At 47.3% G+C, this 18345-nt stretch overlaps 1 protein-coding gene across 1 annotated transcript in view; it reads right to left on the reverse strand.

Moving 5' to 3' along the window:
* LOC147678699 (thialysine N-epsilon-acetyltransferase-like) overlaps window positions 1-18345 on the reverse strand; it is a 97577-nt gene that overhangs the window by 75536 nt on the left and 3696 nt on the right. Inside the window, exon 2 of the mRNA XM_086946626.1 lies at window positions 9078-9129. Within this exon, the coding sequence (XP_086802752.1) occupies window positions 9078-9129 (52 nt within the window). The remainder of the gene's footprint in view (window positions 1-9077; window positions 9130-18345) is intronic.

Consider the following 18345-nt stretch of genomic DNA (forward strand, 5'->3'; position numbering starts at 1 on the left):
CTCCCCTTGCATTCCATCTGCCTTCAGTCTTTTGAATCTGCCCTGGTCCCGGATTGTTGGAAAACAGCAGTGGTGTCCCCCCTCTTGAAGAAGCCTACCTTAGACCCCACTTGCCCGGAGAATTATAGGCCCATTTCACTCCTCCCTTTTCCGGTTAAAATCATGGAGAAGGTGGTTAACCAGTCCCTGTCCAGATACCTGGAAGCTAACAACTATCTGGACGTGGCCCAGTTTGGGTTCCGCCCAGTGCATGGGACGGAGTCGGCTCTGGTGGTCGTGTTGGACAAACTTCGTTCGCGAGTCGACACTGGGCTAGCAGCGTTTTTGGTGCTGCTCGACATGTCGGCCGCGTTCGACACGGTTAGCCATCCGATTCTCATCAGGAGACTGGAGGAGGCTGGAGTAACAGGGCTGGCTAGAGACTGGCTAGTCTCATACCTCCATAATAGACAGCAAGTGGTGGCCTTGCCCCCTTTTAGATCTGGCGTGCGGAAGGTTGGGCAGGGGGTGCCCCAGGGCTCTGCCATCAGCCCAATACTTATCCATCTTATTGGCACTTTTGGTATCTCGGTATTTAACTATGCCGATGACACCCAATTGATCTTTTTGCTGGAGGGTGGAGAGACGGTTGCGTTGGAGACCTTTCATCGCTGTATGTCAGCCACAGCAGACTGGTTGTGTTCCAATTCACTCCAGTTCACCAGGTCTAAAAGAGAGGTGCTGTACTGTTCCACTGACCGTGTTCCACGCTCACTGCCAGAGGATTTCTGGCCTTCCTTTTTTCCCGGATCAGGGACAGCAGCGGACTCTGTGCGAAATCTGGGAGTCATGTTTGAGCCCAATCTTCAACTGGATAGCTTTGCCAACAAGACCGTTGCCACTTGTATGCTACTGCTTCGCATGCTGCGCAAAGTCCTTCCTATGCTCCCAGTCCCGGCTAGATCTGAGGCGGTACGGGGGATCATACTAAGCAGGTTGGACTATTGCAACGCATTGCTTTTGGGTGCACCGAAGAACTTGGTCGGCAAGCTACAACGGATTCAAACATGGCGGCTAAGCTAGCTTTGTCCCGTCCGCGTTCTGCTTCATCCACTGCGGCGCTACGTGACCTTCATTGGTTACCGGTCCAACAGCGGATCCTTTTCAAAGCCTCATGCTTGGTCTTTAGGGCGCTGCATGGGCAGGGTCCTGCCATGCTGCAGAATCTTTTCTCCTGGTACACTGTTCCACATACCTTGCGCTCCTCTTCCGCTTACCTGGTTACGGTTCCCAGGTTTCAAAGGTCAAGGATGGGCGGCCGTTCCTTCAGCTTCGCTGCCGCCAGTCTTTGGAACTCTCTCCCGCTCCATCTGAGGAGCATGAGCGAACTCCCTCTTTTTAAGAGAAATCTAAAAACTCATCTCTTTCCTAGAGTAGTGTGATCTTTATGACCGTGTGCTAGTTTGTCAGTCAAAGCGCCAGGATACCCTTTGGGTGACAGTGTTTTGCGCTATACAAAACTGGAATACATACATACATACATACACCAAGCCAGTTTCCAAGTGACTGCTGCACGGTTCTAAACAAAAACAGAGCTGATATTTCTGGGCAAAACCTCCACCCTGGATGACAACCTACTCTAGCCCAGCTGCCTAGGAATTATGCCTCCCCCAAAGATCAGATTAAAAGCCTTGGTGTTTGGCTGGACCATAACCTAAATTTTAAGGAGCAAGCACAGAGGGTGACAGGTACCTGCTATGGGATCTTGAAGATGATCAGAAAAATTCTCCCCCTACTGCCTTTCAATGCGAGGAGACTGTTGGTTCAAGCCCTAATCCTTTCTAGACTTGACTATGCCAATGTGCTCTATTTAGGTTCTCCATGCTCAACTATTAAAAAATTACAAACGGTACAAAATTGCGAAGCACGTCTTCTTATGCAGATTCATAACCGGTAATCTGCAAGACCACACATTGCCTCTCTCCATTGTCTTCCAGTGGTGGAACAAATTCAGTTTAAGGCAATGTGCATTGTCCATAGGACTCTCTCGGCTAAGGGCTCTCCAATCCTTTGATCTATCATCTCCCCCTATTATCCCAAAAGATCTCTGCGCTCCAAGAATAAACATCTAGCAGTTGTCCCCAGGATAAACAAATCTCGTAGTGATGGACGCATGTTTGCATACACCGCAGCAACATATTGGAACCAGCTTCCTAACAACATTCGCCTGAAGGACAACTATCTGTCCTTTCGCAAACTCCTGAAAACTTTTCTATTTCCATGATACCGGACTGTAGCACAGTGATGACTCTACTTCCAGCGCTGGGAGGCCTTCTGGTAGTCATGTGCTTTAAAAAAGCATATTCATTCATTCAATACTTTCATTGTTAAATGTTTTTTGACAGTGGCATATGTGGCATACACAAACCTTGTATAGGAAGGAAGCATAAGAGAAGGCCTGGAACTTGCAGCCATGTTCCCCAAGCTACTTACTGGCCAGTGTATGCAACACCCTACAGTGTGTTGGAGAAATGTTCTGAGATCCAAGGCTGATTTTCTTGAGAGCCAGCTCGCCAAGGGACAGGGGACATCACCTTAGGGGAATCTACAGAAATCTGCTGCAGGAGCTGTGAATCTGCTTGGAAGAGGATTCTGCTTGGCCAGGAGAAAGAGGTTTTCTGGAAGTACCTGTACAGGAACGAGTCTGCCTTGAGGATAGTGCCAGCCATAACTGCCAAACGTGGAGCTGCTCAGAACAAATCATCTTGGTGAAATTGCACCTAGAATTATAGAAGTGTGTGGTGCATTCTGCTGCTCTTGTGTGCCCCACATCGGGCCTGAGAGTGAGTGGCATGGTCACTGGATGAAGACCAAAATGGCACCAATGAGAGCAGCCCAGAAACAGGTCCAATATGCTACAAGGGACTTATTTTTTTAAACCAATAAATCCTAGTTATGAGTCGTACATATGTAACAAACTCAAGTGTATCAACAGAATATCACGCTTAATCGTTAAATGGAATCAATCCACAGAAGGAAAGGAGAACACACAGAGATAGTAAGTTACATTTCTGAAAAAGTTTTTATATTTGGTGATGAAGAAACAAATTTACATCTTGGGAGACGGATAAACAGAAATGAATTAAAGCAAAAACTGAGAACAGAGGTATAGATGAAAATGACACTTCAGTTCACAGTTAACACATCAACTCCTGGTAGGTATGACAAACAACCAAAAATAATTAACAGACAATGGTCGTAAGTTGGTGACAGCGCAACGTTTTTGGAGATGATGGAGGTGTCGACGTTTCGGTCTAATATGCAGTCGTCATGTAGACCATGATCAGGACAGAACATTTCATTGCTGAGAGAAACTCCCTGAAATTTCCAAGAGGGATATTTTTCAAATTTAGGTGGACGGCAAGGACCTGAGTCTCCAGTTGGTTGAATGAAATCTTTAGTCTGGTATATGGAGAAAACCTTCCAATGAACGATTTTGGAACAGCTAGAAATTGGACATACAGCGTAACTCTGTATTTTTCAGTTTAGCAAATTGTCTAACCCAGAAAATAGCGTCTTCAGTCGGCATGCCGGGTCGTCAGTGCCGACTGAAGATGCTATTTTCTGGGTATATCACTTAAAACAGCGCCAGCGCCAGCACCAGCACCAGACGTGGAACACGCCTTCCATTGCGGCCTGGGACCCAAATGTCCATTCCCCCAAGGACATAAATAATCACTACCAACAAGGTAAATTAAACCTTGAATTAAAACTACGGGGGGTACAATTACAACCCGTGACATACTGCACAAAAGGTGTGAGTATCATTTTAATCCGTTTGTCCTGACGAATGCTCCACAGACCCGGCTGGGCAATAAGGAGCAGAAACATGTTGACTGTGTGTTTTAAGTTATATACGAGGATCCAGTTGCTTGATCTAACAGTTTACCCAGTGTTATTTTTAATAACAAATCACATCCGTTTAGGAATAAAGTAGTCACTTGGATGTTGGTCTGTTTTTTAGTATTAACCTTCTTGTGTGGTGGTACCTATACATATCTCTGGACACTGCTACGCTACTCCAGAGTTGACCTCAGGCTTGAGGCTGGCATGTAGCACAATAGATCACCCGATGATAAATGCCACAACGTCTATGTGGGGCAGAGAACCAAGATAAACCGCACAGCACAAAATATAGCGTTTATGAGGGTTTTCTATGCAATCTTGTGTAACGTAGTTACAGGTGTCCTAGTCCATTTCTGATAAGCGTATCTATCCTGGGGAACTGACTAGACACCTATTCCTCCTCCCTATTTTTGATCAAAACTCCTCACTACCCTACCCTACCACTGATTGGAGTGAGACCTCTGACTAAATCGAAGTCTTTTGTTTTTTTTGTATTCCGGGCCGGCGACTTCCCTGTGAGCACACTGGAGTGGAGAAAGAAAGGAAAACCCCTTCTGAGGGGACGTCTATTTCACGACAAGGAACCAGAAACAACGTTACCCCATTACAGACTCAGCCCTAGGCGAAAGAAACTGTTAAAGCCAATAAAAGCCTGGTTAAAACCATTTAATGTCTCCGAGAGTTCCTCTAACCTGCTAACACTGGTGGCTAATGCGGGCATAGAGGCAGCCATCTGTACCGAAAAGATGGAAGACCTGATGCAGCACCTAGTGAAAGGCCAAGAGCAACTAGGATGGGCCGTTGAGCAACAGTTGACCTCCGCCCAAGCTGACAGAGAAACTTTCAAATCCACGATTTCCGCCCAAATCGAGGGGCTGCAGAAAATGATACTAGAGCCTTCGACAAACCCCTACCGGAAACCCCGAGGCCCCCATCCCAGTCCCTCGGGTATATCCCTACAAAAATACATACCCTGAGAAGATCCCGACTCGTTCTTATTGAACTTTGAGAGGGCTGCACATGTTGCGGTTGGCCCCTGGAGAAGTGGCAGTTTTTTCTTGCACCCCTTTTGACTGCGGAGGCTCAGGCGGCATATCAGGTGGCCAACGCCTTGGGGAATGCCCCCTACGCCACCATTAAAACAATCATCCTACACCACCTGGGCCTAGATTCAGAGGCCTATCGCCTAAGGTTTAGAAAGGAGAGAGGTACCCCAGGGGAAAACCCAAAGACTTTGTTTTTTCGTTTGAAAATGACCGCTAACAAATGGCTCACCCTGGCAGTGTCCTCCAAAGAAGAAATTATGGACAAAATGTATTTGGAGAAATTCTTGGAGGCGCTGCCATATAATACCCAGAAGTGGCTGCGGCAGCACCCAGGTTTAACAACAGAACAAGCCGTGGAAATGGCGGTTACATTCGCCAGAGCTCAACCCCGGCTGCCACCCTGGGAGCCAGGCAAATCTTCCTGAGGATCTGCGATAAGGGTGGAGAAGAAACTGCGACCTAGCAGTGAATCATACCAGGCTGTTTTAGGAACCAAATCATGTTCTATGCCCATACACATCTGCTAGCTGGACACATAGGGAGCGAATAAACGACTCAAAATGTATTGAGGCACTTTTAGTGGCCAGGAATATATAAAGACATACATCAAGATCCATTACCAATCCTGTGATGTATGCCAGAGGAATACTCATCGTCCACCCGCTGTACCCCTGCAACCTCTCTCGATAATAGGCACCCCGTTTGAAAGGGTGGGGATGGACTTAATAGGGCCCCTACCTAGAACCAGGAAAGGTAATATGTATGCACTGGTCATCGTAGACAACGCCACCAGGTTCCCTGAAGCTTTTCCCATGAAGGCCCCTACATCCCGAGCCATAGCTGAGAAGCTAATCGAACTGTTTTCCCGGGTAGGGCTCCCTAGGGAGATCTTGACTGACCAGGGCACGCCCTTCGTCTCCAGGCTAATGTGGGCAGTATGTAAAGTGTTAGACCTCCGTCACATTAAAACATCAGATTACCACCCGCAAACCGATGGACTGGTTGAGCGCTACAATGGCACGCTCAAGTCCATCCTCAAAACGATGCTGTCAGTGAACGGGACGTAGTGGGACCGTACACTGCCCTCAGCCCTTTATGTCATCAGCGGGCAAACACAAAGTAGTCTCAGATGTTCGTCATTTTAGCTGTTGAACAGCCGCCAACCACGAACACGCCTCGAGATGACCAAGGAAGCTTTGGAAACCGTAGAAGCTGGAGAAGATCGCACTGTCCTGGAATATAGCAAAACCTTGAAAAATCAACTGGGCAAAATAAGAGAGCTGGCCTATTCCAACTTGGAGAAGAGCCAAGAGAGACAAAAGAAAATCTATGATAAGGGAAAGCGCTGGAGAAAACTAGAAGTGGATGATTGGGCTCTAGTCTTGCTTCCTTATAGTACAAAAACATTTCAGGCAGAATGGATGGGGCCATATAAGGTGACTGGAACAGTAGAAAAAACGAGCTATAAGGTCCAGTTCTCTGGCCAGAAAAACCAGATCTATCATATGGTTGTATGACACTACAACGCAGGCTATTACCAAACGTGCCAGTACAACGACTTGCGCTGTAAACGCTGGATAGTGTAATAGTTTAATTTTCTATTCCAACTCCAGCCCACGTTACAGTAGGGAAGGAGTTGGAATAGAAAATTAAACTATTCCCTATCCAACAGCGTTGTAAAAGTAGCGTAGTAATGGCAGCGCGTGGTAATGCCCGCGTTGTAAAGGCTGCTCACCCTCTACGTCAACACTAGAGATGCTAGTGATAAACGATGAACTTAGAAAACAAGAACAAGATGATATGCAGAAAGCTCTGCTTCCTTTTTCCCCCTTATTTGCTGATCTCCCTGGGAAGACCTCAATAATTGAACACCGAATAGAGACCCCGACTGGGGCTGTGGTGAAACAGCGGCCATATCGGATACCCGCCGCTAAAAGGGCGTACGTACATAGAGAAGTGCAGGAGATGTTGCGTCTGGGGGTGATAAGACCATCCAGGAGTGAGTGGTCCTCACCAATAGTGATGGTTCCTAAACCTGATGGGAGTACAATGTTTTGTATGGACTTTCGGGCCTTAAATCATATATCATCTTTTGATGCCTACCCGATACCCCGCATCGACGAGCTCATAGAGAAACTCGGAGAAGCCAAATATATAAGTACGTTAGACCTAACCAAAGGTTACTGGCAAGTGCCTTTAAAAGAGGAAGACCGGAAAAAGACGGCATTCGTAACTCCTGACGGGCTCTATGAGTTCAATGTGCTCCCCTTCAGTCTACATTGAGCGCCTGCAACGTTTCAGCGCCTCATTAATGATGTGCTATGGGACCACCAGTCTTTCAGCTCCACGTACCTAGATGACATCATAATCTTTAGTCCATCCTGGGAAAGCCACCTTAAGCATCTACAAACCATTCAGGGTCCTTGGAAGAGGCTGGCCTTCACGTGAACTCAAAGAAGACGCGCATTGGCTATCAGAAGGTGAAATATCTGGGGTATATTCTAGGTCACTGACTCATTGAACCGCAGATAGAGAAGGTACGAGCAATTGCAGAAACTCCCGTTCCCCAGAATAAGAAAGAAATGAGGGCCTTCTTAGGCCTTATCGGATATTATCGCCGATTTATCCCAGCTTTCTCAGAGATAGCAGCCCCTCTAACAGACACGCTAAAAAAAGTGTCCAAAACAACCACCTATAATTCCCCTACCCCTGCAGTGTGGAGTGCGTTCAATTCCCTCAAAAGAGCCATCAGTACTAGTCTGTTCTTAACTTTTCCCGACTTCACCCATCCCTTCATCCTACACACTGGTGCGTCAGACTATAGGGTGGAGGCGGTCCTGTCTCAGCTAACACCTGAGGGGGTAGAATACCATATACTCTATATAAGTAGGAAACTGTTCCCTCAGGAGTTAAAATATCCAACCATTGAGAAAGAATGCCTCGCGATCAAGTGGGCAGTGGACAAGTTAAGATATTATGTGGAAGGACATCCTTTTACCCTCTACACAGACCACGCTCCCCTTAAGTGGATGAGCCAGAACATCTCCCGGAATCCCAGAGTCTTGAAATGGTTTTTATCGCTGCAACCCTTTTACTTTACCGTCTGTTATCGGAAGGGAACCGATAATGTTAATGCAGACTTTCTCTCTCGGCTCCCTCTCCCCAATCGGGAGAATCCGGGTGGTTGGTGTGTCACAAGGGAGGCCAGTCCGGAACCCTGGAGAGAAACGATATTTGTGGAAGGCCCTGCCCCCTTAGACGTCACAGGGTCAGAAGGACCAAAACCCGGAAGCAAGGACAGGGAGGTGTGTTCGACACCCGAAGGAGAACACGAGCGTGGAGGAGTTGTCGAGCAAGACGAGGAAGGGCCGCTGACAGAGGAAGCCAGCAGAGACAAGTCTTATTGTGTGCGACAGAGCCAGGAGGCCAACGATTCAGCGCATCGCCCAGCCACCCTGGAGTGGAGGAAGAAAGGAAAACCCCTTCTGAGAGGACGTCTATCTCCTGACAAGGAACCAGAAACGACCTTACCCTATTACAGACTATAAAAGCCGGGTTAAAACCATTTACTGTCTCCGAGAGTTCCTCTAACCCGGTAACATGGTGCCATGATGTTTATGCTCAACTTATTTTCTAAGTTCTATGGAGGGTTCTGGTCAGTTGTACTACCTTGCTCTTGGTGTGTGGATGCTCAAATAAAGCCTCCTTATAACCTACGCTTGTGGAATGTTTGTACTACCCCAAACAGTTACCTACAGGGTTGGCACTGGAGTGAGCCCTCAAGGTAGGAGTAAATAAGTCACCACATGAAAGTAACAATTTCCTTGATACTTTTGCAGGAGTAAGCCTGCAAGGTAGGAGTAAAGAAGTCACCACATGAAAGTAACACATTCCTTGATATCCCTGCAGTAGTAAAGCCTACAAGGTAGGAGTAAAGAAGTCACCACATGAAAGTAACATATTCCTTGATACTTTTGCAGGAGTAAGCCTGCAAGGTAAGAGTAAAGAAGTCACCACATGAAAGTAACATATTCCTTGATACTTTTGCAAGAGTAAGCCTACAAGGTAGGAGTAAAGAAGTCAACACATGAAAGTAACGCTTTCCTTGATATCCTTGCATGCCCAAATTAAAAATAATGTACTCACTTTCTTCTGTAATTTTGATGTGTTCTGGAGATTTTTCGTATTCTGCCAACTCCTGAAGGGAAGAAAAAAATATAAAAAATCAATTTTAGGGTATTAGGCATTCATCTCCAAATGTCATTAGTGGCATTCCTGAACACAGCTGTCCCAGTGTCGCTGCCAATGATTGAGAACTGATCTCTGCGTGTTTCAAGACCTTTTACTGACTGTCAATATCTGGTGAGCTATAAGAATATCTCATGGAGTTGACTTATTTATCATAGCAGTTTTATATTCCTTCATGCAGCGTGGACCAGGCCCCGGATGGATAATGAAAAAGTATAATACAAACGTGAAAACAAGGAGAGACCCACAAGTTCTGCACCTGAATTGCTCAACAATATTAATATCATCTAGACCATGGGCACAAGAGTTCTGGGGTTGAGATGCACAAGTTACTTAACTTAGGTAACAATTTTTCTAGAGGATACTATATATCTAACCGCGGATTCCTCACCTTGTGAATATTCCCTAGGCGTCAGACTGGATCAGCAGACTAAAGCAGTGCTCCTGCACACCAATAGGTGGTTTTGTAGAGTTCCGTGTTGACGTTGTTCGGCTCTGAAAGGGCGGAGTAGAGCCACATATAAGCGCCACCCATGCACGCTGACCTCAGTTAGTTTCTTAGGCTGTCTGAGCCCTCAGACGCAGAGCCCTTTAGCAAGACCAGTGTGTAGGTTTCTAGATTGGGACTTTTTTAGATGGAAGAGAGTCCAGTTCACCGAAAGGGGAGACAGTAGGGTCGGTGGGGAATCTGCGTTTAGATCGAGTACCCACCACAAAGATCGTTCCCGGAGGTAAGTAACTTGTTCTTCTAATGGATACTTCTAAATGCAGATTCCTCACCGAGTGAATAGGTTCCAAATAGCACCCCCAGGTGGTGGGTCTGGTAACTGTCTCAGATCAAAAAGTCCTGCAGGGTCGAACAAACAAAAGGCCCCTCTCGACGAACCTGACTGTTGAGGCAGTAGTGTTTCAAGAAAGTATGAACAGATGCCCACAAAGCCCTGTGACAAATGGACAGGACAGCTACTCCGCACTCTAGCTCAGTGGTAGCAGCATTCATTCTTGTGTAATAAGCCCATAAGACTGCAGGAGTTTACGTGCAGAGAACAATCCATCTGGAGATGGTCCTTTTCTGCACTGCCTTTCCCTTCTTTGCTCCAAAGAACCCCACAAAGAGCTGATTGTCCACCCGATAGTCTTTGTTGCGATGTTTATAATCGCTTAGTGCCCTTTTATTTATTTATAAAGTTTTGTATAGCGCGAACGTGCCTCTTATGGGTATACATGCAAGGGGCTAATGTAACATTTGGACTGAGGTTAGAGAAAAACAAAAAAGAAAATACATGCGTGAGAATCAAACAAATCATATAGTATAACATTATAACGTGGGTTGGTTTTCAGTAAAGACAGTAATAGGAGGGGATAAACCCCATAGAAGTTTGCTGACTATACATTTTCAATATGACCGTTATATTGTCTAAAGGTAAAAACGTTGTCAGTAGAAAAGATTTGGCTTCTTTTTTGAAGGAGGAGGTAGAGGAGATGAGGAGAACATCCGTTGGTAAAGAGTTTCATATCTTGGGTGCAATAGCCGACAATGCTCTGGCATCTGTTTTCTTTTTGTGAGTACGTTGGGGTTTCAGCAACAAGGTGAATGCGCTTCATGATGATCTGCTACTCGCTGATTTTTCTAGCTTTTGGGCCAGGTAGCTGGGTTATTGAAGTGCAAAGCTTTATGCGTCATGCAGTCTCTGCTGCGTGAGTAATCAACCCTCTGACAGTGGTCCTATTCTCGGCTGAGTGAGGACTCACTCCTCCGACTGTGGTCCTATTCTCTGGTGACCGAGATCTCACCCCTCTGACTGTGGTCATATTCTCTGCTGAGTGAGACCTCACCCCTCCGACTGTGGTCCTATTCTCTGCTGAGTGAGGACTCACCCCTCTGACTGTGATCCTATTCCCTGCCGAGTGGGGACTCACCCCTCCGACTGTGGTCCTATTCTCTGCTGAGTGAGGACTCACCCCTCTGACTGTGGTCCTATTCTCTGCTGAGTGAGAGCACACCCCTGCGACTGCGATCCTATTCTCTGCTGAGTGAAAACTCGCCCCTCTGACTGTGGTCCTATTCTCTGCTGAGTGAAAACTCGCCCCTCTGACTGTGATCCTATTCCCTGCCGAGTGGGGACTCACCCCTCTGACTGTGGTCCTTTTCTCTGCTGAGTGAGGACTCACCCTCTGATTGTGATCCTGTTCCCTGCAGATAGAGAACTCACCCCTGTGACTGTGGTCATATTCTCTGCTGACTGAGACCTCACCCCTCTTACTGTGATCCTATTTCCTGGTGAGTGAGGACTCGCCCCTCTGACTGTGATCCTATTCCCTGCTGAGTGAGGACTCACCCCTCTGACTGTGGTACTATTCCCTGCTGAGTGAGGACTCACCCCTCTGACTGTGGTCCTATTCTCTGCTGACTGAGTCCCCACCCCTCTGACTGTGATCCTATTCCCTTCTGAGTGAGGACTCACCCCATTGACGGTGGTCTTATTCTCTGCTGAGGGAGGACTCACCCCTCTGACTGGGTTCCTATTCCCTGCTGAGTGAGCACTCACCCCTGTGACTGTGGTCATATTCTCTGCTGACTGAGACCTCACCCCGCTGACTGTGATCCTATTCCCTGCTGAGTGAGGACTCACCCCTCTGACTGTGGTTCTATTCTCTGCTGAGTGAGGACTCACCCCTCTGACTGTGATCTGTTCTCTACGGACTGAGACCTCAACCCTCTGACTGTGATCTTATTCCCTGCTGAGTGAGGACTCACCACTCTGTCTGCGGTTCTATTCATTGCTGAGTGAGGACTTACTCCTCCGACTGTGGTCCTATTCTCTGGTGACCGAGATCTCACCCCTCTGACTGTGGTTCTATTCTCTGCTGAGTGAGGACTCACCCCTCTGACTGTGGTCCTATTCTCGGCTGAGTGAGGACTCACTCCTCAGACTGTGATCCTATTCCCTGCTGAGTGAGGACTCATCCCTCGCACTGTGGTCCTATTCTCTGCTGAGTGAGGACTCACTCCTCCGACTGTGGTCCTATTCGCTGGTGACCGAGGTCTCACCCCTCTGACTGTGGTCATATTCTCTGCTGAGTGAGACCTCACGCCTCTGACTGTGATCCTATTCTCTGCTGACTCAGACCTCACCTCTCTGACTGTGGTCTTATTCTCATGAGTGAGGATTCACCCCTCTGACTGTGGTCTTATTCTCATGAGTGAGGACTCACCCATCCGACTGTGGTCATATTCTCTGCTGAGTGAGAACTCACCCCTCTGACTGTGATCCTATTCCCTCCTGAGTGAGGACTCACCCCTCTGACTGCGGTCCTATTCTCTGCTGAGTGAGGACTCACCCCTCTGACTGCGGTCCTATTCTCTGCTGACTGAGACGTCAACCCTCTGACTGTGGTCCTATTTTCTGCTGAGTGAGGACTCACCCCTCGACTGTGATCCTATTCTCTGCTGACTGAGATCCTATTCCCTACAGAGTGAGAACTCACCCTTCCGACTGGGGTCCTATTCCCTGCTGAGTGAGGACTCACTCCTCTGACTGTGGTCCTATTCCCTGCTGAGTGAGGACTCGCCACTCTGACTGTGATCCTATTCTCTGCTGTCTGAGACCTCACTCCTCTGACTGTGATCCTATTCCCTACAGAGTGAGAACTCACCCTTCCGACTGGGGTCCTATTCCCTGCTGAGTGAGGACTCACTCCTCTGACTGTGGTCCTATTCCCTGCTGAGTGAGGACTCACTCCTCTGACTGTGGTCCTATTCCCTGCTGAGTGAGGACTCACCACTCTGACTCTGATCCTATTCCCTGCTGAGTGAGGACTCACCCCTCTGACTGTGGTCATATTCTCTGCTGACCTATACCGCAACCCTCTGACTGTGATCCTTTTCCCTGCTGAGCGAGGACTCACCCGTCCGACTGTAGTCCTTATTCTCTGCTGAGTGTGGACTCACCCCTCTGATTGTGATCCTGTTCCCTGCAGTGAGGACTCACCCCTGTGACTGTGGTCCTATTCTCTACTGACTGAGACTTCAACCCTCTGACTGTGATCCTATTCCCTGCTGAGTGAGGACTCACCCCTTCGACTGTGATCCTATTCTCTGCTGACTGAGACCTCACTCCTCTGACTGTGATCCTATTCCCTGCTGAGTGACGACTCACCCTTCTGACTGTGGTCCTATTTTCTGCTGAGTGAGCACTCACCCCTCTGACTTTGGTCCTATTCTCTGCTAACTTAGACCTCACCCCTCTGACTGTGATCCTATTTCCTGCTGAGTGAGCACTCACCCCTAAGACTGGGGTCCTATTCTCTGCTGAGGGAGGACTCACCCCTCTGACTGTGATCCTATTCCCTGCTGAGTGAGGACTCACCCCTCTGACTGTGATCCTATTCTTGCTGAGTGAGGACCCACCCCTCTCACTGTGGTCCTATTCTTTTCTGAGTGAGGACTCACCCCTCCGACTGTGGTCCTACTTTCTGGTGACCGAGATCTCACCCCTCTGACTGTGGTTCTATTCTCTGCTGACTGAGACCTCACTCCTCTGACTGTGATCCTGTTCCCTGCTGAGTGAGGACTCACCCTTCCGACTGGGGTCTTCTTCCCTGCTGAGTGAGGAGTCACCCTTCCGACTGGGGTCCCCTTCCCTGCTGAGTGAGGACTCACCCCTCTAACTGTGGTACTATTCCCTGCTGAGTGAGGACTCACCCCTGTGACTGTGGTCATATTCTCTGCTGAGTGAGACCTCACCCCTCTGACTGTGTTCCTATTCCCTGCTGAGTGAGAACGCACCCCTCTGACTGTGATCCTATTACCTGCTGAGTGAGCAATCACCCTTCCGACTGTGGTCTCATTCCCTACTGAGTTAGGACTCAACCCTCTGACTGTGGTCCTATTCTCTGCTGACTGAGACCTCACCCCTCTGACTGTGATCCTATTCCCTGCTGAGTGAGGACTCACCCCTCTGACTGTGATCCTATTCCCTGCTGAGTGAGGACTCACCCCTCTGACTGTGATCTATTCTTTGCTGACTGAGACCTCACCCCTCTGTGATCCTATTCCCTGCTGATTGAGGACTCACCCCTCTGGCAGTGATCCTATTCCCTGCTGAGTTAGGACTCACCCCTCAGATTGTGCTCCTATTTTTGGAACTTTTGTCGATCCTTGCTGGGACTGACCTGTTGCCTGTAGACTTTGCGCCCTTGTTGCTCAGCCACCGGGATCGCCTTCCCGCCTCCCGCCACCTCGCTGCTTCTCACCATCATTGCAGTGCTGCCGCAGAGTGGAGAGCGGGCTGGGGACGTCAAATCCCATCTGCCCATGCGGCCTGCGCCTCAGCAAACCGCGCCAGGAGGCGCATAAAAACATCGTAAGCCCCTGCTGAGCGGGGAACTTTTGTCGATCCTTGCTGGGACTGACCTGTTGCCTGTAGACTTTGTGCCCTTGTTGCACAGCCACCGGGGTCGCCTTTCCGCCTCCCGCCACCTCGCTGCTTCTCACCATCATTGCAGCGCGGCCGCCGAGTGGAGAGCGGGCTGGGGACTACAAATCCCATCTGCCCATGCGGCGCGCGCCTCAGCAAACCGCGCCAGGAGGCGCATAAAAACATTGTAAGCCCCGCCTCGCGGGACGCCGGGCGAAGCCTGGGCAAAGAGCGGGCCCTCTGTGGCCCTCAGAGGCCTGAGGAGAGTGGACCGGGCCACCCCCCCCCCCTGATTTGTAATCTTCGTTCAGGACTATTTGTATTATTTGGGCTACATTACAGTAAGCAGTCATTTCTTTTTCCATCTACTAAGCAGCCTTCTGGGAAATCTAGACTGTGTATTCAATTGATGAACTTTACCAGTAAGGTTTAGTGTAGTTTAATCGGTTTCCAACAATCCTTAGTACGCATTATGACTTCACATCTTCCAAAGGGAAAATCCTCATTGGTAGGAGGGGTAAATAGAGGACCTCTAGATGATTATGCTATTAGGGCCACCTCAGGAATTGAAAGGGAAATCGCTCTTGCTGAGCGACGCGCTGAGCGACGTCGCTCTATTGAGCTCATTAAAAACAAGCGCTCATCTTTAGGCCCGATACAGCTAGCAACTTTACCACACACTAGGAATCGCACTGAAAGAGAGGGGCTTGATGTATCTAGCAATGACAGTATTCCACTACTTCTACAAGATATAATTTCTCCACTCACTACAAATAGTGAACTGAACTTAAATGTTTCTGCTTCCTTTTCTAACTCAATACAAGAAGTAGAAGTTCTAGTAGATACACCTTTACCAATAGTGGAGACTGTTCAAAGAAAAAATATTTAAAAAACTAAGGGCCAGATGTAGGTGGCCATTTACCGACCGGTAACGGCCGATTTCGGCCGTTACCGACCGGTAAATGGTCATTTGTGATGTAGGGGCCCTATTTTACTGATTCGGTAACTTTACCGAATCGGTAAAATACCGATTCGGCATTTTTTCCGATTCGGTATGTTCCTGATGTAGGTGGGACTCTTCTGAGTCCCACAGACATTCCAGAATCGGTATTTTACCTCCCAATCCAATTGGGTGGTAAAATACCGAATCCAGGTGTGCATGCCCATCTGGGCATGCACACATGTGCCATGTGACACACAGACATGATGCCCTTAGGGCATGTATGTGTGCCACATGGCACACAAGCCTGTAATTGGGGTGCTATAGGGTGTCAAAGTGACACCCCCTGCACACTTGCAAGAATAGGTAATTACCAAATCGGTAAATACTGATTCGGTATTCCACATAGATTCCTATGGGCTTCAAGGCCCATAGGAATCAATGGGGGATACCGATTCAGTATTTACAGAATCGGTAAATACCGAATCTTACAGATTCGGTATTTACCGATTCAGAATTACCTACATTTCCCCTCCTCTAATTTACCACTTCTTAAATACCGAATCGGTATGATTCAGTATTTTAGAAGTGGTAAATTAGAATTACGTACATCGGGCCCTAAATGTTCTCGAGCTCAAGGCCCATCCCCCAAAAAAAGGAGAAAGAGGAGGAGTGGACCACACAGAAGTAAGACTATCCAGATTGATTCTGGCACTTTAAGAAGCACTCAACTGAATGTACCTCCGCTACCTGCTATAGTTACCCCACCACATCACCCAGTGAAAGAAACACCTAGTAATGATTTAATGGGAAGTATCGAACATTTACTCAGATCCCTTATATTACCATTAATAGAGAGACTGAAAAAAATAGCATCTCAGTTGGGGATTTTGGAACAAGCGATTGAGGTAAATAAAGGATTAATAAAGGACCTTCAAAAGCCTACATTAGTACCCCCAACGCTAGTATCATCCCCAAAATCCGTAGTTCAAAAGGAAGTAAAAAGTAATAAAAAAATTAATTAAAAACCTCTGAAACCACTGCCTCCTAAGAAATTAACTCAAAATGTTAAAAACAGGGATAAAGAGGCCCAGGCAGGAGGGAAATCTACCCTCCCACGAAATATTCAAAACCTGAAAGGCAATAAAAATCCTGTTAAGGTAATGCAATCCAAGAGGCACAAAGTAGAATTGCCAACTGAAGCAGTTCCGGTTGTCGTAGTTCTTACGGGAGTCCCACCACTAGAAGAAGGTAAGAGAGAAGATCATTACCAGTTAAAAAACAAAGTCATATTTTGGCTTAGACAAAATCGACCCCTTCCGCCACATATAAATGGAGAAGTGCTACATGTTCGGCGTCTTTCCTGGTTGGGACATAGAACAAAAGATTTAAAGGGGGACATCATTGTAATTAATTTTAGAGACCCTGGAGCAGACAGATATATCCTAAGTTGGCCCCCAGAGAATGGTAGTAATGGCATCACAGCTCGTGAATTAACCTATTTTTATCCCAGATTCTTAATGACACCCGTAATCAAACTTAGGCCCCTTCTTCGATATCATGATGATTCTCTTATGCCTGTTCATAACCGCTATGCGGTCTTAACAGGTATGGAGGGAGTGGACTGACTCCATCTTCGGAGCACAGAGAAGGACACTGTCCACAGCCCACACAGTGCGTCATCTGTAAACATCGAGCCAAGTCCCATTTATAATGTTTCTCTTTCCCAGTCAAAATATACACAGAATCAGTCCATAGCGACTGACCAATTGTCTAAGACCACTGGGTCAAACCAGGCACAACGTATTCCGGTCTTCGACCAAAATTTAAATCATGAATCTCCCATCAGACCTATAATAGGCACTGTGGGATGCAATAGGAAGGGAAATAAATCCTGTATCTCTGTTCTATTCTGGAACATAGCAGGACAACGCTCTAAGGTATCAAATGATGAATGGGAGGCCTTTTATCCTAAGTTCAACATTATAGCGCTCCAGGAGACTTGGACCCTCGACGCAATTCATATAGAGCGTTTTAAAACTTACTTCACACCTGGCACTCCATCCACATTGGGTAGGGCAAAAGGAGGCTTAACCATCTATATCTCAAACCTCCTTAACGCAATGGGAGTGGACCCTATAAAAATGGATTCTAATTTTCAGATTCTTAGGTTACGTTTAAGCAAAAGGGATAATTTCCTTATAGTGAACTACTATAACAATCTCCCAGACATAGAGGCAGTGAGCTTGGCATCCTCGATCCGCTCCACACTGTTATCCACAAGAAGAAAGACAGCTAAGGAGGAGATAATTATTTGGGGGGGGATTTTAATCTAGGACCATGTCTCGCTGATAATAATAACATCTGTGGTATCCTAGACGAGAGTGAAAACTCCATCTCACATTTTAGAAATTCTACCCTAGGTAATTATCTAAATGAAACCTTGTTTGAATTAGATCTGGTTCAAGCAAATAATCTGAATAACGAGAGCCCATTATTGGCCCCTACATATCATGGGAGAGGATACCAAACAACCATAGATTACATTCTGGTTTCAAACGGGGAGAGGATTAAAAATATAACATTTACTAGACACATAAATGCGCTGAGTGACCATTATCCACTCAGCATTTCTCTTCCATTGTCTTACAACCCAAAAAACACCCTTGGCTCTACTTTAGCACAAAATAACATGGAATTAAATAGGCTAAATGGATATGCGTTGAAATGGGGGAAAGTAGATCCCATAGAAATAACAAAGACAGTGATAGAAAGGGCCTCCCCCTTCATTATGAAATGCCTTGCC

Source organism: Lissotriton vulgaris, chromosome 12 (assembly GCF_964263255.1).
Source record: "Lissotriton vulgaris chromosome 12, aLisVul1.2, whole genome shotgun sequence".
NCBI classification, from domain to species: domain Eukaryota; kingdom Metazoa; phylum Chordata; class Amphibia; order Caudata; family Salamandridae; genus Lissotriton; species Lissotriton vulgaris.